The 22,384-nt window shown below is 48.7% G+C and overlaps 1 protein-coding gene across 3 annotated transcripts in view; it reads left to right on the top strand.

Annotated features, from left to right (window-relative positions):
• The window catches only part of PSKH1 (protein serine kinase H1), a 28,681-nt gene that overhangs the window by 960 nt on the left and 5,337 nt on the right, over positions 1 to 22,384 (top strand). The window contains exons 2-3 of one of the 3 annotated variants that reach the window (XM_038538546.1): positions 10,976 to 11,996; positions 19,978 to 20,045. In XM_038538546.1, coding sequence (XP_038394474.1) covers positions 11,046 to 11,996; positions 19,978 to 20,045 — 1,019 coding nt within the window. In that variant the 5' untranslated portion in view covers positions 10,976 to 11,045. Of the gene's footprint in view, positions 1 to 9,956; positions 10,233 to 10,975; positions 11,997 to 19,977; positions 20,046 to 22,384 lie in introns of those variants that run through there. The other 2 variants (XM_038538545.1, XM_038538544.1) reach the window with 2 other exon arrangements.

Below are 22,384 nucleotides of genomic sequence, written 5' to 3'. Positions count from 1 at the left end.
GTCCTTTAAAACCCACCTTAGATTTCATTTCCTTTTCCAAGGGAGAAGGCTCCCTTGCCTCACAGGTAACCGTTGGCTCCTATGTATTTTATTCATGTGACTACAGTTGAGTATATCATGTGGTATCACGCGATGGTGGGTCTGGGTCTCCTGTCTGAGTGTCTGGCTCTATGCCTGGCATAAAGTAGTTGCTGAATGGATTGGGATAGGTTGCTGGTCTAAAACTAGAAATAGGGACGCAGTTTGGCGCAGTGGTTTGGCGCCTGCCTTTGGCCCAGGGCGCCATCCTGGAGACCCGGGATCTAATCCCACATCAGGCTCCCGGTGCTTGGAGCCTGCTTCTCCCTCTGCCTATGTCTCTGCCTCTCTCTCTCTCTCTCTCTCTCTCTCTCTCTCTGACTATCATAAATAAATAAAAATTAAAAAAAAAAAACCAGCGATCAAGATTGATGATATTAAAAAAGAATAAAAAAAAAACTAGAAATAGATTCACTGTATTATTGAGGCCTTATCAGAGGCCAGGATCTGACATAAGGAGAGCAAATGTATATCTCCCGTTTGCACATGCACACATATTCCTGTGGTAGGTGGTGCAGCCTTGTCAACTTCCATGGTCTAAGATCCCTTGGGGTAGTTTTTCAAGATACAGATTCAAGAGTCTCTCTCTGATATTTGGATTCAGAAGATCTGGAGCCTGGTAGAAATCTGTATTTTGAAAAAACAAAACAAAACAAAACACATCTCAGAGGACTTTGCTCCCTGGTTGAACATCTTTGTCATTGCACTAGGAATCTGCTGTGTCTTCTTTGTCCTGTAGGAAGGGCTAGCTGTGACATGTGGACTCCTGTTATAGCCTTGTTGCCCATACTGAGGGAGGCAGTATGATTTGCTGGTTAGTAGTATGGACTTTGGAGTCAGAAAGACTTGGATTCAGTTTTTGGTTTTTGTGAGATCTTGAGGTCTTTTGAGTCCTATCTTGCTCGTTCCAAAATAGCAGTAATCGTGCCTACTGTGTGTGGTTGCACGGAGGAATGAGAGTTCCTACGAGATGCTTAATATAGTTGGAATTCAGGAAATGGAAGCCATTGTTATTACTAATGCTGCTTTTCCCAGAGTGTGTCCCTTGTCAAAAGGAGAACTCAGGTAGCTTGTTTGCTCTTCAGACAGCCTCATGTAGGAAGGTGCCTTATAGGATTTCCTTGAGGTGATTTCTGCTTATCAGGGAAAGCTCTGACAAAACTGTGCTTCTACTCAGGGCAGTTATAGTTGGTCATTTCCCTAGAAGAGGCTTGGAATGCTGATTTACCAGAGGGTAGGTTTGTTGCATAAGCACTTTGTCCCTGTCTAATTGCAGTGGCTGTGCTTGTTGACTTGTATAAATGAGCTAGAGAAAGTGCAGCTTTCAGGAAACCTGTTTGCCTCTGACACTGAGCTAGAGTTGCACCTGACCTGGAATGGAACATCCCTGCAGATCCTACTGTCTGTGGAATTTGAAATAGATACTGGGGATCTCTGTTGGTCGCAGTTCACAGTTAAACGAGTGAGACTTTGGTTTGGCTTTCTGTCTTACAAGTGTTAGCATGTTGTATGGACAATTCTGTCCTCTTCAGAGCTTCCTGACTGTGTGAAATGAATGGGCTATAAGTGTGCCAAAGAATTGAATCGATAGCCAAGAACAGCCATCTCTCTCAACCCTAGGATACACAGAGAAAATTTTGAGAAGTACAGCCCTAGAGGAACGGAAGCAATTCTGCTTGTGAGAGCTAGAGACTTATTTATTTGAATTCCTTTTCCTTCCAAGAATCTTACTCAGTGACTATTATGTGGATTTGTGTTGGCTAGGTCATCACTGAGCTAATTCTTGGGACAGCTTTCTGTTGCTGTGGTATCTGATATGATGCTAAAGTAAAAAATGTAGTGTTTTCATTTTGTAGGGGAAGATTATCGCAGAGGGTCCCCTTCCAGACTGGCAGTCTTGAAGTGGCCTCACCATGCATCATTAGAGAGATTCTTGTGTAGAATCATCTGTGCTGTAAGTTCCTTGAGAGCAGAGATTATGGCAGCCTTCTTTTTGTCTGTCACAGTCCCTGGCTGAGTTCCTGGCCCACAGCAGGAGCTCAGTAAATATTTGTGGGTTGAACCTTGGGATTTTGGAAGAAGAACCCCAGGTACATTGCCAGAGTCTGTAGTTCTGATGATCAGATGGCCAGTGGGTGGGATGTCTTAGATGGAGCTGGGGTCATGATAAAATGAGGACACAGTAGACTTTTGAACTTTTTCCCTCTCAGCCCCAAGGCTGGAGTCTGTCCACCAGTTATTACCATGTAAAGCTTGGTGCCTAACTGGAGTCTTGAGAACTGGTGTCCTGAGTTACTGTATTCTAAGAAGAAGTCATAACAATTTTTATTATGAAATATTAAAGGTTAAATCATCCTGGGCACTGGGGTAGCTCAGGGGTTGAGCGTCTGCCTTTGGCTCAGGTTGTGATCCCAGGACCCTGGGATCGAGTTCTATATCAGGCTCCCTACGGGGAGCCTGCTTCTCCCTCTGCCTATGTCTTTGCCTCGTTCTTTGTGTTTCTTATGAATAAATAAAATAGAATCTTTTTTTTTTTAAAGATTTTATTTATTTATTCATGATAGTCACACAGAGAGACAGAGAGGCAGAGACACAGGCAGAGGGAGAAGCAGGCTCCATGCAGGGAGCCCAACGTGGGATTCGATCCCGGGTCTCCAGGATCACGCCCCGGGCCAAAGGCAGGCACCAAACCGCTGCGCCACCCAGGGATCCCAATAAAATCTTTTTTAAAAAAGTTAAAATATCTTTAGACTCAAACACTGCAATAATTTGGTATGTATTCTTCTGGCACTTTAAAAAATTCATATAATAGGCTGTACATTTCTTTTTTTTTTTTAAGATTTTATTTATTTATTCATGATATACACAAAGAAAGAGAGGCAGAGAGACAGGCAGAGGGAGAAGCACTGGGAGCCCGATGCGGGACTTGATCCCGGGATTCCAGGATTGCGCCCTGGGCCAAAGGCAGGCGCTAAACCGCTGAGCCACCCAGGGATCCCCAGACTGTACATTTCTACAAAATATATATTTTTTAACTTTAAAAATATAATATTTGGTGATGATTTTAAGAAATAACAACAGCACAGGAATATGTAAAGCTATAAGTGAAAGTCCTTCTCCCTCCGCTCACTTATTTCCTTCCTTCCTTCCTTCCTTCCTTCCTTCCTTCCTTCCTTCCTTCCTTCCTTCCTTCCTTCCTTCCTCCTGTTCCCTTCACATTTACACACCCTAGAAGCAATCCCTGTCAACAGTTTTTCTTTTTCCTTTCGAGGATATTTTTCCATATATGTGTCTGTATCTTTTTTTTTTTAAAGATTTTATTTATTTTTTCATGAGAAACAGAGAGAGAAAGAGAGAGGCAGACACAGGCAGAGGGAGAAGCAGGCTCCATGCAGGGAGCCCGACTCCCGGACTCTGTCCTGGGTCTCCAGGATCGCACCCTGGGCTGAAGGCGGCGCTAAACCACTGAGCCACCCAGCTGCCCTGTATCTTTTTTTATTTTTTTATTTTTTATTTTTTTATTTTATTTTTATTTTTTTTAATTTTTTTTAAAATTTTTTTTTAATTTTATTTATTTATGATAGTCACATAGAGAGAGAGAGAGAGGCAGAGACATAGGCAGAGGGAGAAGCAGGCTCCATGCACCGGGAGCCTGACGTGGGATTCGATCCGGGGTCTCCAGGATCGCGCCCTGGGCCAAAGGCAGGCGCCAAACCGCTGCGCCACCCAGGGATCCCTATTTTTTTAATTTATGATAGTCACACAGAGAGAGAGAGAGAGGCAGAGACATAGGCAGAGGGAGAAGCAGGCTCCATACACTGGGAGCCTGACGTGGGACTCGATCCTGGATCTCCAGGATCGCGCCCTGGGCCAAAGGCAGGCGCTAAACCGCTGCGCCACCCAGGGATCCCTGTATCTTTTTTTAAATCCATCATTGGACATATGCTTCAGATACTATTTTAAACTACATATTACATCACAGATATGGATCCTGGCATGAAGCCATTCAATAAAATTGGCTAGTAACTTTCTTTGTTAGTATATATGGATTTACCTCATTCATTTCAACAGCTTCACAGCCTTCCATTATATGAATAGATGTTAATGTATGTAATTATTCCCTTATTGATGGATATTTGGGTAATTTCCATTTTTTCATTATTACAAAGAACATTTTCTTTTTTTTTTAAGATTTTATTTATTCATGAACGACGCAGAGAGAGAGGCAGAGACACAGGCAGAGGGAGAAGAGGCTCCATGCAGGGAGCTGGACGTGGGACTCGATCCCGGGTCTCCAGGATCACGCCCTGCCTGGGCTGAAGGCGGCGCTAAACCGCTGAGCCACCCAGGCTGCCCCAAAGAACATTTTCATGAACTTGTTTGTGCAACTATATCTGCAGACTCGCAGAAGTGGTTTTATAGAATTATTTTTGAGAATGGAATTGCTAGGTGCAGTGTCCCTTTTGTTTCAGAAAGCAGATGCACATAGCTCCCCTTAAGGTTGCTGAGGTCCTTGTTCAAGGGGTTTTCATCTAAAGTGACAAGTTCTTTTGCCTGGTGTCTCTGCTTGCCTCATGATGGTTAGAAGTGTTGTTTAGCAGTTACTTATTTCAGGGATTACTGGGAGATTACTGCCTACTTCATTTGATAGATTTTCAAAACAGTCTTTTCAAAACAGCATGATATAGAGATCTTCGCAGGTGAAAGGTTGCAAAGCTTTTCTGTGGAGGACAATCTTAGGGGGTGTTACTGGAGAGGGCGGGTTGCCTATGGGCCCCTGCCAGGGACACAGCCACAGTCTCGGCTTCTGTGGCCAGGAAATTGTTTCGGGATCCATCTTAGGCCCTTCTCCTCTCTTTCCCATGGGGTCAAGTCTGACAGCTTGTGGACAAACTTGCTTTGGAGTTCAGTTAACAATCTAAGAAAAACAGGCCTGAGAGCTCCAGCTTCCTTTGTTGTTGAGGACATTTACACAGGTACCAAAGGAGCAGGGCTCTGGTTTAATCACCAGTCTGGCTTCTTCCTGCCACTTGAAAATGTTTGAGGTTCTGGGACTGTTGCCTTGCAGCAAGTAGAAATCCAAGAGCCAGACCACCTTTCATTCATTGTTAACAAACATGAATGCATGCTCTGAGCTCAGCACTTCACTGGGTGCCAGAGAGTTCTAGAAACCTGAGAAGTGGCTTCTTCCTTCAAGAGGCTGAAAAATAGTGTTCTAAAGCGATCTAGAGTGCAGCAGTGAGCAGTGTGACCCAGATTATACTTGGAATGGTAGTTTCATAATATAGGCCCTTCAGAAAAGGTCCTCAGTAAAGGCCGGTTGTTTCATCAGCTGAATGTTCTGAAGAAGGATAGAGGCCTTGACCTGGTGAGGCTGAGCCCCAGACTCTTTGGAGTCTCCCTTGTGATGGAAGGAACTGTGAATGGAGAACTAGGAGATTTGGGTCCGTGCTTGGCTGTCACTACTTAAAGTGGCTGTGGGCAAATTTCTACTTTCCTGGTCCTGTCATTCCTCAGTGAGAACAGTAGTGCTGAATGCTCATGCCCACTACCACACTGTAACATGCTTGCACTCCTCGGGGAGTCCTCGGAATCAGGCTGGGAGTTGAGGGTGTGGAGGCTGACTCTAGAGATTTCTTCAGTTCCTTCTGCAAGATGTGTTAGGACTGGTATCATGAAGAGGAACAGTGACTTGTGATAGCTGGCATAATGTGACCTCCTTAGTCCTTTCTCACACCCTGGTCACTGTGCTAGGGACATACACAGGAGGGCTGGGGGCAGGAAGACAATCTGCCCTTATTCCCAGAAGTTTTGTCAGACTCCTTCCCTGTTCCTATCTTTGCCTTTTCACCTGATCTCTGAGCAATGGGAATTTAACAGATGTGATTGGTTGTGTGGAGCAGCTGTGGTAACCTGGATGCTGTTGGCTGTTGCCCCTTCCCAGAGCTAGCAGCCTCTCTCCTTCACTCTTCATCTAGTTGGGAAGGTGGAGTCCAAGCGTCAGCTTATCTTGGAAGACTTTCTAATTGGAACAAATGTGGGAGAAACTATGTCCCAGGAAGGAAGAAGGAAGGTCAGAGAGGGATAATTTTTGGCTCTCTTACTGCTGACTTGAAATCCCTATGCAGGCTTTGTTTAAAGTGAGAAGTCAGGCCTTTTCTTTTGTAAACCTTAGTTTTTCTCATCAGAACCAGACTAGATGTGCACATTTAAACAAAAGACCCAGTGCACACGCCTGGAAACAATTACTTATTTTGCAGATCTTGGGAGAAGACCTCCGAGCAGCTATGCTGGGTCACCCATGCAGTTTATTTTCTCTCTGAATGGTGGTAGACATTGCTTACCGGTGATCCTGGAGGTCAGGGGCCTCTGTTCTGCCTCAGGAATCCTGACCTAGGAACTGTCTTGTTCCTGAGCTTCAGCCCTTTATAGCATTGAGAGTTTTGTGTTTTCCATGAAAGAAGAGATGAGTCTGCAAAATTCTAGTCCACAGTTCTAATCTTGAGCCTCTGTGAAAACAAACCTTGTTTCTAAGTGTCTTTAACATGATTTCCTGTGCTACTATGTAGGATCTCCTGGGCTCTTCCTTATGTTGGTGGAGGAATCCTTCCCCGTCATGAGAGAAAGATCCCTCATTCTGCTGAGAGTCATATTGACATACTGATTAAAATCTGAGCCCTTAGTCTGTGGTCTCCAGATTCCTCCTTTTTATCTAATTGAGGGCTCGGATATGTTTCATTAATGAGCTTGTTCCTTGAAAGAGTTAGCCACACTACACCGATCGGTATCACCACCTTAGAATCTGGCCCTTGACTCACTGGAATTTGGTGGCCTCTGTGGGTTCTCTGTGACCCCCAAATTGCCTTAGCAAAACCTGCCTGGGTCTTCCTCTGCTGCCTTTGATGGGATCGTTTGCTGGCTTCTCAGTGGCTGGGAGTGGGAGGTTTAGGTGTTGCCCCCTTGGCCCCAAGCACCACCCTTGGTCAGCCTCTTCAAATGTCAGATTCTACCTTTGTGTCATATGGATGTTGCACATGCACTGCAGCATACCCAAAACTGATCTCTCCCTGATGCTTCCCAGATCTGTCCCTCCTGCTGCGCTGCTGACCCGTCTGCCTAGGAGCCCAGGCAAGGGACTAGAGCTGCCCTCTCTCCTTCCTTTCACCCCTTAGGTCTCCCCTTCAGTCCTTGTCAGTTTTCCCCGCTGACATCTTTCCACCCTGCTATCTGGGCCACCACCCTCCTCACCCGCCCTTTTAATAGACTTTGACCCTCCTCCAGTTCTGCCTCACACTTCTTTCTAAACACAGATTGATTGCCGTCTTTGTAAACCCTTTGTAGCTCGGGTCAACTCCCTGGAAGGTCCTGGTCCCTCACCCTAATTTGTGTTGTCTGCAGCTTGGTTCCTGCTGCTTCCAGAACTTCAACCCAGCCTGCCCCCAGGGCTGTCTTCATACCACCAACGTGCCTGGTCCTAGGCCCAGGGTAATCTTTGAGTATGTTGTGCTCTCTGTCTGAAACACCATTCCCACCTCTCCTCAACTGACTCCTTCTTACTTTAAACTTAAATTCAGTGTGGGAGGGGATCCCTGGGTGGCTCAGCGGTTTAGTGCCTGCCTTTGGCCCAGGGCACGATCCTGGAATCCCGGGCTCGAGTCCCACATCGGGCTCCGGGCATGGAGCCTGCTTCTCCCTCCTCCTGTGTCTCTCTGCCCCCCCCCCCCAGTCTATCATAAATAAATAAATAAATCTTAAAATAAATAAATAAATAAATTCATTGTGGGGGTCACCTCCGGGAAGCTTTCCCTGAGACCTGTGTCACTCTACATGTATGTTGTTATTTTTCTTTTTTCTTTCTTCTTTCTTTCTTTCTTTCTTTCTTTCTTTCTTTCTTTCTTTCTTTCTTTTTCTTTCTTTCTTTTTCTTTCTTTCTTTCTTTCTTTCTTTCTTTCTTTCTTTCTTTCTTCTTTCTTTCTTTCTTCTTTCTTCCTTCCTTCCTTCCTTCCTTTCTCTCTCTCTTTCTTTCTTTCTTTCTTTCTTTCTTTCTTTCTTTCTTTCTTTCTTTCTTTCTTTCTTTCTTTTCTTTCTTTCTTTTCAAAGATTTTTATTTATTTATTCATGAGAGACTCAGAGAGAAAGAGAGGCAGAAACACAGGCAGAGGGAGAAGCAAGCTCCATGCAGGGAGTGACTCCCAGGTCTCCAGGACCACGCCTCAGGCTGCAGGCGGCACTAAGCCGCTGCGCCACTGGGGCCACCCTATGTTGTTATTTCTTAAGCCTAATACTTACTATTGCTGTTTTGAAATGATCTCTTCCTATGTTTTTTTCATCTTACACTGTGACTTTGGTGACCGTGTTTTGCTTTTGTATCTGTGTGTGTGTTAAAATGTAATCTACATTGGACCATGTCTTATTCATTCCCATATCCCTAAGCACCTGGTAGATATTTGTGAGATAAACTAAAATATATATGGATCTCTACCCCCAGTTCCTGGCACAGGGTTCCTGAAACCCTCGTAATTTCAAAGTGATATGAGCATGAGGAGCATCTCTGTTCTAATATTTGGCCTTTGAACTTAGTTCTTGATACAGGCTCCTGAAACCCTTGCAATTTCTTGGCTGATAGGAGTGTCTTTTGTTCTAATGAGGTGACTCTGAGTGGGCTCCTAGGTGACTCCTAGATGGGAACTGGTCACCAGAAAGACTCAAGCCATGATTAGAAGATTGGAATTTTCAGCCCTGCCTCTTATTCTCTTGAGAAGGGAGTAGGGCTGAAGATGGAGTTAATGATAATCATGCCTATGGGATGAACTCTCCATAAAATTCCAATAGTAGAGTGCTTGAGGGACTTCTGGCTTGTTGAGCACATGGAAATACTGAGAGAGTGGTGCACCCAGAGAGAGCATAAAAGCTCTGCACCCCTTCCCACATGCCTTGCTCACCATCTCTTCCATCTGGATGTTCACCTGTATCTCTTATCATATCCTTTAATAAACTGCTAAATGTAAGTGTTTCCCTGAGTTCTGGGAGTCTCTCTAGCAAATTAATTAAACTTGAGGGAGTTGTTGAGACCCAACCTGATCTATGGCCAGTTGATCAGAAGAACAGGTAATAACCCAGGCTTCTGAATGGCATCTGAAATGTGTGTGAGGGAGAGAACAGTCTTAGGGGACTGAGCCCTTAACCTGTGGGAGCTGACGCTATCTTTAAGTAGACAGTAGACAATGTAGTTAAATTGTCGGACATCTGGCTGACGTTACCGAATTGCTTGGTGTAGGGACTCCACACATGTGATCAAAGGTGTCAGCAGTGAAGTGTTCTAGGGGCACTGGCTGACTCCAGTCGGTGGAGTGTGCGACTCTTCATCTTGGGGTTGCGAGTTCGAGCCCCATGTTGGGTATAGAGGTTACTTTAAAAAAAAAAAAAATCTGGGCAGCCCTGGTGGCTCAGCAGTTTGGCGCCGCCTTCAGCCCAGGGTGTGATCCTGGAGACCTAGAATTGAATCCCATGTCTGGCTCCCCGCATGGAGCCTGTTTCTCCCTCTGCCTGTGTCTCTGCCTCTCTCTCTCTCTCTCTCTCTGTATCTCTCTGTATCTCTCATGAATAAATAAAATCTTTAAAAAAAATTTAAAAAGTAAAATTTTAAAAAGAAAAGAAGTGAAGTGTTCTCTGTGAAGGTAAAAGAGACACATGCAGTGAAGAAATACACAGTACGAAAGAACTCTTTATTTCCTAACATAGAAAGGAAAAGAGCTGTTTTTTTTTTCCTTCACAATGTTTTGTAAATGTTTGACCTGAATTGATAATTTTACCCCTAATTCTGTATGTCATAGTCAATAGGAAATTCTCAGCTGCCCTCTTTGACCTGTGGAGCTCTTCAATAGACTTAAAGAAGGACAGCCAGGGTAGAGGTAACCTCTGGAAACTTCACCTTATCAAGGCCCCAACAACCATAGGTTTTATGGTTAGAACATCTCTAAGAAGCACATGGAAAAACTCTTGGATCCTCATCCCAAGGAAGCAGAGTACCCTGATCCACAGCCTGAGTCACATCAAGATGAAACTGTTAGTGTCCTTTCTGAGCTCAAGGTTCCCTTTGTCTCTTGAATGAAGCCCAGGATAGTTCGGTAGCTACCTGGTGGCAGTGTGCTAAGGTTTGTGGTCCTAAGTTTACTGGGGTTGATTTCAGCTAGCTTTGGGATTTCAGCCATCCATGTGGTGAACTGAAAGTGGAAGACCCTGGAACAGAGTGTTAGACTGCCAGATGAAGATGATGCTTTAATGGGAACCATCTAGGAAAGAGTAAGGTTAGGGCAAAGAACCAGGACAGGGCTGGTAGTGTTGGCAGCAGTTGTAGGAGGGAATCAATGCCTGCAGGAGGCCTAGAGGGCCTGGAAAGCTATCCTTAAGGGGTGCCTTGGGGAAGTGGCTTTCTGAGCCATCGTAGGTGATAGCGTTGGAGAGCAGGCCTCCCAACATTCCACACCCCCATTTCAGAAAAGATGAGTCAGAATAATAAGAGGAATGATTTTAACATTTAAAAAAAACTTTGAACTTTGACTAGGATAAGGGACCCAGGCAGAGTAGGGAGGAGGGTGGGGGCAGTGACAGCTAAGCCTGGTGCATGTTCTTGCCCTGCACTTGGGGTTGGAAAGCAGCATGAGAATCAGATCCAGGGAGATTAAGTCAAGACCATGAAGCTCAGGCCCAGCCTTTCATCCGGACCTTCCATTGAGCACTCAGGGACCAAGGCCGTCCTTCCTTCTAGAGAACCATATTAGAGTCAGGTCTTCAGGCTACATTTATTGAGGAGCAAGAGAGAGGGGATGAGGGTGACTAGTATCCTTTCCGTGGTACTCCTGGCTATACTGACTTGCCCTTTCTTCTGTGTGCATAGGTGTAGACAGGGCATTGCCTGCAGAGCAGGTCCTGCCAACCTCCCTGGAGAGGATGCCCCCGTGTCCGTGATGGGCTGTGGGACAAGCAAGGTCCTTCCTGAGCCGCCAAAGGATGTCCAGCTGGATCTCGTCAAGAAGGTGGAGCCCTCCAGTGGCACTGAGAAGGATGTGCACAAGCACTTCATCACAGAGGTGAACAGTGATCTTAAAGCTGGGTTCCCAGCAGCCAGTCAGTGTGCAAACCCCTGCCCCAGTGCCCCCATTACCAGCCACACAGAACCTCCTTCAGAACCACCACGCAGGGCCAGGGTGGCTAAGTACAGGGCTAAGTTTGACCCACGTGTGACAGCCAAGTATGACATCAAAGCTCTGATTGGCCGAGGCAGCTTCAGCCGAGTGGTACGTGTGGAGCACCGGGCAACCCGGCAGCCATATGCCATCAAGATGATTGAGACCAAGTACCGGGAAGGGCGAGAGGTATGTGAGTCAGAGCTGCGTGTGCTGCGCCGGGTGCGTCATGCCAACATCATCCAGCTGGTGGAGGTGTTTGAGACGCAGGAGCGTGTGTACATGGTGATGGAGCTGGCCACCGGTGGAGAGCTCTTTGACCGGATCATCGCCAAGGGTTCTTTCACTGAACGTGATGCCACAAGAGTGCTGCAGATGGTGCTGGATGGTGTCCGATATCTGCATGCACTGGGCATTACACACCGAGACCTCAAGCCTGAAAACCTGCTCTACTACCACCCAGGCACTGACTCCAAGATCATCATCACTGACTTTGGCCTGGCCAGTGCCCGCAAGAAGGGTGACGACTGCCTGATGAAGACCACCTGCGGCACACCCGAGTACATTGCTCCTGAGGTCCTGGTCCGCAAGCCCTACACCAATTCAGTTGACATGTGGGCACTGGGTGTCATTGCCTACATCCTGCTCAGTGGCACCATGCCCTTTGAGGATGACAACCGTACCAGACTGTACCGGCAAATCCTCAGGGGCAAGTACAGTTACTCTGGGGAGGTGAGTCTACCCTGTCCGGGGATGGTGGGAGGCCCTGGAAGAGGGGGTGTATCCGGCAGCTTTTGATCAGGGCATGTGCCCTGAGGGCTCTGCTCATGGGTTCAGATAAGTAATGTAAAAATGATGAAGTGAGATGAGTAGGGTATCTTAGTTTGGATTTCCCTGAAAGTGAGCCCGTAGACTTGGGAGCAGGTAGTGTAATTGGGATTTGAGTCCAGTAAACACAGGCAGAAGGGTGGAAAAGTGAGGCAGAAAGGAAGGAAGCCAATAAATGGGCTGTGGAGGAGCCAACTGCCACTGTGGGCCATTGGAACTTCCACTGGGACCTGGTGAATAATCACGTGGTGCATGCCTCAGAGTTGTATCACCAAGGGACTAGAAGGTGGGTTTTAACCCACTGACTCCTATAAGAGTTAAGGATTTCTTTGTAGGGAAGGGTGTCAAACCCTTCCAGGCTATCCTGAATGCTGGCTAGTGCTGGAGGAAGTCTTTAGGCTGAGAAGCGGGGAACACAGGTACCGGCATCTGGGGAGCTGTCTGCCTGCACAGGGGCATTGCAGCCGTAGGCGAACTCAGAAGGCGGCTGGAGCGTGTGAGCCACAGTGGCCACTGTATCTGTTCCACGGGGACTGGGACAAGCTACAGTGACCGTGCCCTGTCAAAAGGAGCCCCTGCTGCTCATCTCTGCCCAATTTTGCCACACAGCCCAGAAGATTCTGTGTCCCCAGATGCTCCAGTTTTTTAAAGAGAAGCCAGAAAATTTGATCTTAAAATGTTGGAATTCCATTTATGTATTTAAATACTACCTTGTGTGGCAACAAATACTAACCTGCAGGCCAGATTCAACCAGTAGACCATCATGATGTGTGTGTCTTTGGATCCACTGATTGTCTTGATATGTGAAAAAAATTGTTAGGTTTCAGCACTGCTGCGAACTGAAGGAAGGCACACAGAAGGAGTGAGCTGGTTGGTCCTTAGGCAGGATGCTAACTGTGGGGGACATGAGGCTGACCTTAGCAAGAGCAGGTGCTGTAAGCATAATGGTGGGCTTGGGAGGGTGGCAAATAACAGAATGTGCAGCAGTTTAAATGGGAGGTAAACTAAGCTTTGCAGGATGCTGTCAAGGCAGCGAGGGCCCCTCCCCAGGTGCCCCCTGCAGAGCGCTCCCAGGTGTGGGCTTCCACAAACAACCCATATGGAGGGGAGGAACCAACTGCCTTCTGAAACCTCCTTCCAGGGGTTTTGGACTGGGCCCTCTCTGGCCCCAGCCAACTGGCCCAGAGCAGCATTTCTAGTAGGAGTCACCCCAAAGCCTCTTGCCACTTTGTCTTCAGTGCTTGAGGTCCCATGCCCCACCAGACTCCCTGTCAGCTTTCAGACGTGATCGTGGGGTCAGTCAAGGACTCCCTGGGAGGATGGTGACTGGCATTCCTTAGGGGGATCTCCAGGTCTCATGTCCAAGTGGTGCAAGGAATGGAGGGAAGCCTTCGTGGTTAGGCCAGCTCTGTGCTGGCCACAGGTGAAGGAGAAAGCAGAATGTTCTCTAGCTCTCTCCTAAAGTTTTCATATCTTCTTTGCTCCACATAGATTCACATGGATTCAGCAAAACAAATGCTGGGAAGCATTTGGCTAGCATCTAGCTCAGGCTAGAATGGCATAGTCACAGAGGGCACCTCTCCCATCCTCTGGCCAGATTTCATCACAGGGCAGAAGACCCAGGATCCACCTCCCAGAGGCAGTGTTGTACCAAGGCCCCACCTGGCCTGCTGTGTGCTATGAGCTCTGTGTGGTGCCCGGCTGTTGGGGGTCTGGCTGGCAGAGGGAGTATCGAGCTTAGCTACAGTAGAGAGGGAGGTTTCCCAAGAGTGCTGACAAAGGGAAGACTTTCTGAAAGTCTATTGGTTTGCCCAAGAGTTCTTAATTCTGGCAGTTGTTGATCAAGCAGTTTATCTATCTAATTGGGGCTTGCAATCTTGCTAAGCAGCTATTGATTATCTGTGGCTGAGAGAATGACAGGAGAATGGGGTGAGGAATGGACTCAGGCTCCCTGCTCCTCTTATAGCCACAAGACTGGATCCTGAGACTGTTTCCTGTTCTGCTAGAAACACAGTCTGGGGCTCCCAATGTTATGGGGGTCACTGCCCAGCCTTGCCTCCCGCCCCATTTATCTGAAGCTGAAATCAAGAGTTAGTTCCCAGTTCCAGAGCCAAATTCCTGGCCCTCCCCTGAGGGCATCTGTCCCTTACTAAGAGCTTTGCTGACTCCAGCAACAGGTTCTACCACCATCTGATTTGGGTGGGATTTGCCTGGGGTGCTTCCTGGGTGAGGAGGTGGAGACCAAGCATCTGTCTTTCTGTTCTGCTGACCATTGCCTACCCATAAATGCACCTGGGGTAGATGCAAAGAGACATGAAGGTCTGTTTTCCATCCCCATGAAGCTTGAGATTGCCTGGGGAGAAAGGACTAGGAGTGGGAAATGGCCACAGAACAAACCCTGCCAGTGCAGGCCTCACCACTAGCCACTGGACCTGGGCACTCTGAAACAGGAGCTGTGGGGCTCAGGTCAGGTGGCTGAGCTGATCCCCCTTCGTGGGGCTGGGCCCTGCCTCCACCCTCAGTCCAGCCATCTGTTTTCTGTGTGATAGTCATTTGCTCTTCTGAAGGCCATCCAAGTGAGTAAGGCCCTGCCAGAAAACCTGTCTGAGAGCATATCATGTTGAAAGGAGGGTGTTTTTTTTTTTTTTTAAATATTTTATTTATTTATTCGAGAGAGAGAGAGAGAGAGGCAGAGACACAGGCAGAGGGAGAAGCAGGCTCCATGCACCGGGAGCCCGATGTGGGATTCGATCCCGGGTCTCCAAGATCGCGCCCTGGGCCAAAGGCAGGCACCAAACCGCTGCGCCACCCAGGGATCCCCGAAAGGAGGGTGTTTTGATCTAGCTTCCTCTGCAAATGAAGGACCACTCACTTTGAGCCCAGCAAGGTTTGGAAGTGTGCATTCCTCACCTGACAGTAAGTACATGGCAGTTAGTGCCTTTCTAGGGGCACTTTTCCTGCCCCCTACCTTCTCATAGTGATGTCTTCTGTATACCAAGCCCTATCCAATGAGCTTGTTCCCTGAGGCCTACCGTCTGTGCAGTCCCTTGTCAGACTCAGTGGTTTCCATGGACTTGAATAGAGGGCGTTTGAGAAGGGTCAACTCTCAGGAGGTGGGCTTTGAGAAAGGGTCATTGCTGACTGTGCTCAGAATAAACAGGAAATTGGGAATAATAATCAACCTGCAGGACAGGTTGATGAGGGTGGGCCAGGCCTGGTATTTGGTGTTGGTGTTTGCTCTTTGGTGCCAGAGGCAACTTGGAGATTGGAAGCATAAGGTGGGAGGGAGCCCTCTGGGTTCTTGAGAGTGAAGGGGGAATGCAGCAGGAAGCATTGTTGGAGACTCAACAGGAAGAAGATTGATGGAGGGACTGTTGCAGTATTCCCAGTTGGGGATGAAGAACCTGGCATCTTGGGGGTGTTTAAGGCAGATCAGAGGTTCCCGAGAGTGAACTCCACATTTTGTGAGCCAGTTTAGGGACAGAATCCTCCTGCAGTTCGCAGGAGCATCAGCTTACAAGGGTTGAGTGAGAGAGTTCTCTCACCTGGGAGGCTGCTGTCTACATGGTCCAGAGAGTGTGTAGGCTCCTGCCTTGACATCCCTAGGGGGATGTGGTGGAGGGAAGTACACCAAGTGGCTGGCTCCTGCCACACAATCCTGACACTGTAGATACTCCAGCCCATAGCCCTGGCCCCATTCTGCCCCATTTCCTACACACTGTAGGTCCTAGATGTTTGCTTCATTCACTCCCCATACTAAGCTTTGGTCAGGCTTTTCCCTGTGCTCTGAGTGTTGACCTTAGAAATTTGACCAGCTCTGAAAGGTTCAATTCAAAGATTGCTCCCATTAAGAATAGTGGTGACCGGGGATCCCTGGGTGACTCAGCGGTTTAGGGCCTGCCTTTGGCCCAGGGCATGATCCTGGGGTTCCGAGATCGAGTCCCACATAGGGCTTCCTGCATGGAGCCTGCTTCTCCCTCTGCCTGCCTCTCTCTCTCTCTCTCTCTCTCTGTCTCTCATGAATAAAAAAAAAAAAAAAAAAGAATAGTGGTGACCACTGTGTAATGCCTCCTGAATACCAGACTCAGGGCTAAGGGTACTGTATCCAACATGTTTAATCTCCACAGCAGTGCTGCCAAGTGGGTATAATGCCTGCATTTTACAGATGAGAAAACTGAGGCTTGTGATGTTAAGTAACCTGTCCATGGTTCCACAGCTAGAGCATAGCAGGCCTGGAATTTGAATCCAAGCCATCTTGATGTCAGAATTCTTGGCCTCTCCATCCCCGCAGTCTCTGTTCCCTGACATACATGCCTCAGCATGTTGCCAGAGTCTTTGGTTCAGTACTTTCTTGGGTTGTTGTCTGTATACATCTCTCTTCTCAAGCCTATAAGGTCCTTGAGGACAGCATGTATATCAATACATAGGTTTCCAGTACTTTCTCCTGGCTTTTCCTGAGGGAAACACCAGCAGTTGTTGGTGATGCCTTGGAAAAGGACCCAAAAGTGATTGGCTGGCAGGCAGATGGGCGTAGCTCTGATGACTTGGAAGCATTCTCTTCTTGGGGTTGGGCTCCAGGAAGAAGTGGAGAGCCTGCTGGAGGGGTGTTTAGTGGTCTGCTGGTCAGACCTGCTTTAGAAGCAGCTATGGGAATCTTGGAAGAGGAGGGAGTGCTGAGAAGGAGGAGGCTAAGACAGATAATTTTGAGAAGAGAAATCTGCATTTTCCCTGATGACCAGAGGTGCTGGAATGGAGAGGGCCAAGCCAGGGTCATGTTAGAAGTGACAGAAAAAAAAAAAAAAAAGAAGTGACAGAGAGACCCGTGTCGGCCAGATGTGAGGAAGACCTTTATGAATGGGGGAGCAGTCTGAAGACACAAAGAGCCACCTTGAGAGAGGGAGCTTCTTGTCCTGAGAGATTCCAGAAGGGCTGGAGCAGCTATTTCTAAAGAAGTGACACAGAAGGTGAGTCATCACCTGTAAGACCTATACTGGAGGCTCGTTATGGTCCTGCTGACTTGAGATGCTGTCATTAACTGCACATGAAATGTGACGTTGCCAGCCTAATGTTATTGCTTTTGTCAAGAGTTCTATTCTTAGAGGCAGGATAGTTGAAGAGGCTCTTGTGGGTTGATGGCAGAGTGGTGCCATCGGCAGCTTTGTTGTCTGCTGCCTTTAGCAGCCTTTAATTGTCGCCCTCTACTGGGGTGGTCTCTGAGCTGTGGGCAAGCCTGAGCACAGGTGGGCTTGGGCAAAGGTACTCACAGTGGCTTGTTCAGGAGAGTAAGGGACAGAATCTTGGTGAGAGAGGAAGGCCACCTGCAGGGCCAGTCTGTCACCCCCTGGGGGATCAAGGTGGTGGGAGGTGGCTTTCCAGGGTGGGCCTCTGGGCTGTAGTCAGACCACCCATCCACTTGACGCCAAGGGGTAAGCGCTCAGGGGCAGTGAATGGGACCATCTTGTAGTTCTGATAGTCCTGCAGTAGGATGAGTACCCAGAGCCAGAGTTCACATTTACTTCCCCACCTTAAAGTGACCCTAACACTTGTCATTCTGTCCTGGGATGTTGAAGATAAAAGGAGGTGCAGAGGATGTACCATGTCCTGTGGCTCTCTAGGTGAACCGGGTCAGCCCCTATGAGGAGGCTGGTCATATAGCCTAGTTCATATGCCCTGGTAGGGACGGTCAGCCGAGTGGGGTTAGGACCTTGACCCAGAGCCATGGGGAGGACTTCCCCTGGGATATGGGAGAGCTGGAGACTGGAAGTTATGTGCAGGCAGCACACAGACTGCAGAGAGGCAGGTGGCCTGTTTTCAGGCTTGTGCTTAGATTCTGCTGGTGCATTTAACTGCCTCACGTTCCCACCTCCAGGGTGGATGGGGACTGTGACGGACCATCGGCTCATCACTCTTCTCTTGCTTCCTCCTGCTCCCAGAGTAAGTGGATGGATTCCCGTGTCTGTTGCAAAAGCTGACAGCACACGGAAACACAAATTGATTTAGAATTCTTTCCTGTGAGGTATCCCTAAGCCCTTCCTACTTGCCTGTCTGCTGTCAGTGCTGGGTGATGGTACTAGCTCAGTGCCAGGATCCCACGAGGACAAGCAGATGCCCCCATACTTGTCCAGGAGGGACCTTTCTGGAAGGGCTGTCCCTACTTCACCAAAGCTCCTGGTACTCAGTAGGTATTGAACAGAGCAGTCTCCCTCCTTCATTGCCAGCAGACGCTGGCAGTCCAGATTCCTGACTGGTCTCTGATAGATGGCATGATCTGGTCCACTGGGTGTGGGTGGTGGATCCTCACTGGTCACTGTGCTTGGAGACCTCTTAAAGGAAGGCAGGGGTGGCTTCCTCTTGGTTGGGGGCAGGAGGCAGGCTCTGCATAGAGAAGGGCACTATTTCCCCTCTTGTGCCACCTCTGGTGTACCACTCAGCTCCCTGGAGCCCTATCTTCTAGGCTTCCCTCTGCCGCTGCTGCCCTGGTTACACAGTCCCCAAAGAGCAGTACTCTCCTGTGGTGGCAGAAACAGATGCCCATTCTCCCCACATTGCTGCATTCAGCCGTTCCTACCAAAATGCCTTGCCCTGACCACCTCCAGCTTCTCATTAACCCAGGGTCAGAGCCTCTTTCATCACTGCTGTCTCCCACCCCCACCTGGCCGAGGCCTCTCCATCAAAGGGCTGTATCATGGGTTGTGTTCAGAGCAGTGCCTGGTGTGCTGTCCGTCCCCTCCCTCTCCTGCTCTTCTCATTGTCTGTCTCCACCTAGGTAGCTCGGCCCACTCACAGGCCCTGTCGCTTCTAGGCTCTTGAGTTCTTGTGGGAGCTGCCACAGTTGTTGTCTCCCACAGTCTGACCTCTTTCAATCCGCTGACAGCCTCCCACACTCATTCCCTCTGCCCCCACTGAGTGGAAAACACACTCACAGGTGGATGGGGTGGTTAAAGGGGACCTGATCCAGCCACTCCCCACCGGCCCTATCTCACAAGGTCCCCCTTCTGGGGCATGCCTGCCTGGCCTCAGTTTGTCTCCCCGTGTAAGTATAGTGCCCAGACCTGAGCTTTGCTCCAGTGTGGTCTGGCCAGCTTCGAGCAGAAGTCTCCTTCCTGCCATTCCACGTGGACCAAGTACCTGCCCTGTGCCAAGTCCTGTGTACCAAGAGTTCGGAGACACAGGCCTCAGTGGGGATGACATGCTAGTCAATAGCCACCAGGGTTCTAACTGTTTCAGAAACCAGAAGAGAGGAGGTTTTTTGGCATTGAGTTTTTCTTTTAAGAGCCAGGTTGGCCTTAGTAGAATCTGTGAGTGGAGATAAAAGACCACTCTGCAACAGGCTCTGAAATCCAGAACCATCCAGGGCTGCTTCAAGACATCATTAAGGGATCCCTGGGTGGCGCAGCGGTTTAGCGCCTGCCTTTGGCCCAGGGCGCGATCCTGGAGACCCGGGATCGAATCCCACGTCAGGCTCCCGGTGCATGGAGCCTGCTTCTCCCTCTGCCTTTGTCTCTGCCTCTCTCTCTCTCTCTCCCTGTGACTATCATAAATAAATAAAAATTAAAAAAAAAAAAAGATTTAAGACATCATTAAAAGCAGACATTACTTAGTTGCTGGCACAGGTTGCCAACATCCCCCTGATTCCAAAGCGAGCACACAGCATCCTTCCTGACTCTTGAGTTGTGCCCTGTCTCCCTCCTGTCCCTGTCCTTCACTTTGTGGACTCTGGACAGGGACAGATGGGAGCGCATGAGTTCATTTTATTTCTCATCTTAGGTTTCCGAATGCAGCTTTACTAACCTTTAAGTTGTCATGCCTTTTCTTGTTTTATTTTTATCTTCATTCTCTGCCCCTTTTTAAAACTCTATTATCTTCCTTCATTTTCTCCCCTCAGGCTCTCTCCCCTGAGGTCCTCTTTCCTGCCGTTCAGCCCCCACTCATCCCCTGCCAGATCCTAGAATGGTAAGTGTCTTGACCAGAGGAAGGGGCTGCTGGCTCCCCTGCCACACGGTCTCCAGCTATGCTGAATTCTCAAAACCCTTTGCCTCGTGGGCCACATCAGAGTATGCTGTTCTTGTCATACTAATAGTTCTGCTCTTCTGAGTAAACCCAAAGCTCCATTTCCCAGAAACATGCTCTTTTCTCTGTTCTCATTCAGGCCCACGTAAGTACAGGAAGGAGGCCCTTGAGGGTGGGAATGCTGGGTCTGAAAATATATCTTGAGACAAAGCTGAGGGAAGACTGAGTCATGGGAGCAAAGCCCAGGCTTCTTTCCTCCCTTCTCTCCCCTAGCAGCTCTTTGGTGGGGCTAACTTCTCTGCCAGGGAACATTCCCCAGAGTCTTCATGGGCTAGAAAAGAACCCATAGGGGTCAGGAGGTTCAGGCCACTTAAATGTTAGATGCTATGCTTTCTTTTTTTTCTTTTTTTAAAGATTTTATTTGTTTATTTGGCACAGAAAGTACAGGCAGAGAGAGAGGGAGAAGCAGGCTCCCCCCTGAGCAGGGAGCCCAATGCGGGGCTTGATCCCAGGACCCTAGGATCATGACCTGAGCCAAAGGCAGATGCCCAACCAACTGAGCCACCCAGGTGACCCAGATGCTATGCTTTTGTTCCTCATGTGCAGCCAAGTGAGGAAGAAAGCGAGAGAAGAAGAAGCGAGAATCTAAGAATGAGATCTTCTTAGATCAAGTACTTCTTAGATCAAGCCTGGGTGGCTCAGTCTATTAAGCACAAGCAAAGGGGTGGGGAGAAGGAAAATGCATCCTCTGAGCTGAAGTGGAAAGCCCTTTCTGATTTAGTGCCTCCCTTCGAAGGGAGGGTTGGATTCTGCTGGTCCCTGAGAAGCAGGGGATGAGGAGCGTAAAGTTGGTAAGGAAGTGCTCTGGAAGAGTTGACTACCCCATTTTGGCTTCTCTGCTGTTATAAAATCAAGAGTAGGTACCTTAGGGGCGCCTGGATGACTCAATCAGTAGAACACAAAACTCTTGATCACAGTGTCATGAGTTCAAGCCCCACACTGGGGCTTAGTTAAAAAAAAAAAAAAAAAAAGTAGGTACCATAACTGCAAGGGGATAAGTATTCTGGGGGCTACAGACTAGGGAAAAGGAGTCAGCTTGATGGTCAGAAATAGGGTGGAAATGATGTCCCCCCCACCCCCCCCCACACACACAACCTGTCCTTGTCTCTCGGGATGGGGCCCAGCCCTTTACCCACACAGCTCATAAGAGGGTCATAGAAAGGAGGGTGTAGGCTCTCACCCTGAGTATCAAAGTTGTTCTCTGATCCTACAGCAGAGGGAAATATGAGTCTGGAGGCAAGGCAGACTGATAATTAACATTCCCTTCCACATGCTGTGCTCCATGTCAGCCCAGAAACAGGTGGAAGCCTCTGGGAGACTGGTCAGGTGGTACCTGGAGCCTGTTGCTTCTGTCAGCCACTTGTGCCTCACATGTGTCCCTGACTTGGCTCCAGGTTTACTGAGGTGAGAGTTCTGTTTACCCAGAGCCAGCAGCTAGAGCTATGGAAATGGAAAGGCATGACTGTTTATCATTCTTTGTCTCACCCAGAATGCTACCCAGCCAGTCAGTCATAGGCTGACAGACATACTCATGGGGCTCCAGAGGCCCAAGCGTGTTGGGGAGGCGGATGGGTTGGTCTGTGGGTGTTGAATATTTTCCTAGGAGGTACTAAATTGGACATGGCCCTGAGTGAGTGTGGAAAGCCTTTTCCTTGCTGAGTGCTGTTGGAGGACTTGGCGGGGCTTCCAGGGGCCACTGTTCGGAAGGCCGCCTGAGCCCCTTTCTCGCTGTCAGTGGGCTAGGTTGAGGACACTTTCCTGGATTTGGCCCGCCTGACTTCCTGCTGCTCAGTGTGTGAAGGTTAGGCTGGGTGCCATTGGCCTAGCATGATTCTCAAGTCAGGATGGCTCAAGTCACGTTGGCTTGGGGGACCCACCTGGCCCAGCTGTTCACAGCTCTTCAAAAATGAGGAAGGCGAGGGCCTGCCGGAGAGGGCTGGCCTGGCCCTTAGATGAGTTCATCGGCGTTGTGCACACAGCTGTGTGTACACAGTAATCGGAGAGGCAGGCATCTCGGGGGGAGCAGGAGGCGCAAATCAGTCTGGCTCAGTTTGTCACTAACAGGCTGGCCGCTCGGGGAACAGCAGGGGTCGATGCCCGGTGTAAGCCTGTGCCACTCTGGAGATGGAAGTGCTTACGCCCCCAGGATGGGTCTGGTGAGAGGCCCGCCAAAGACCACAGTGGACTAGTCTGGAGCTGCAGGGGCCTTTGGGTGTGGATGT

This window comes from Canis lupus, chromosome 5 (assembly GCF_011100685.1).
Source record: "Canis lupus familiaris isolate Mischka breed German Shepherd chromosome 5, alternate assembly UU_Cfam_GSD_1.0, whole genome shotgun sequence".
NCBI lineage: Eukaryota > Metazoa > Chordata > Mammalia > Carnivora > Canidae > Canis > Canis lupus.
This window is presented reverse-complemented; position numbering and strand designations above follow the sequence as displayed.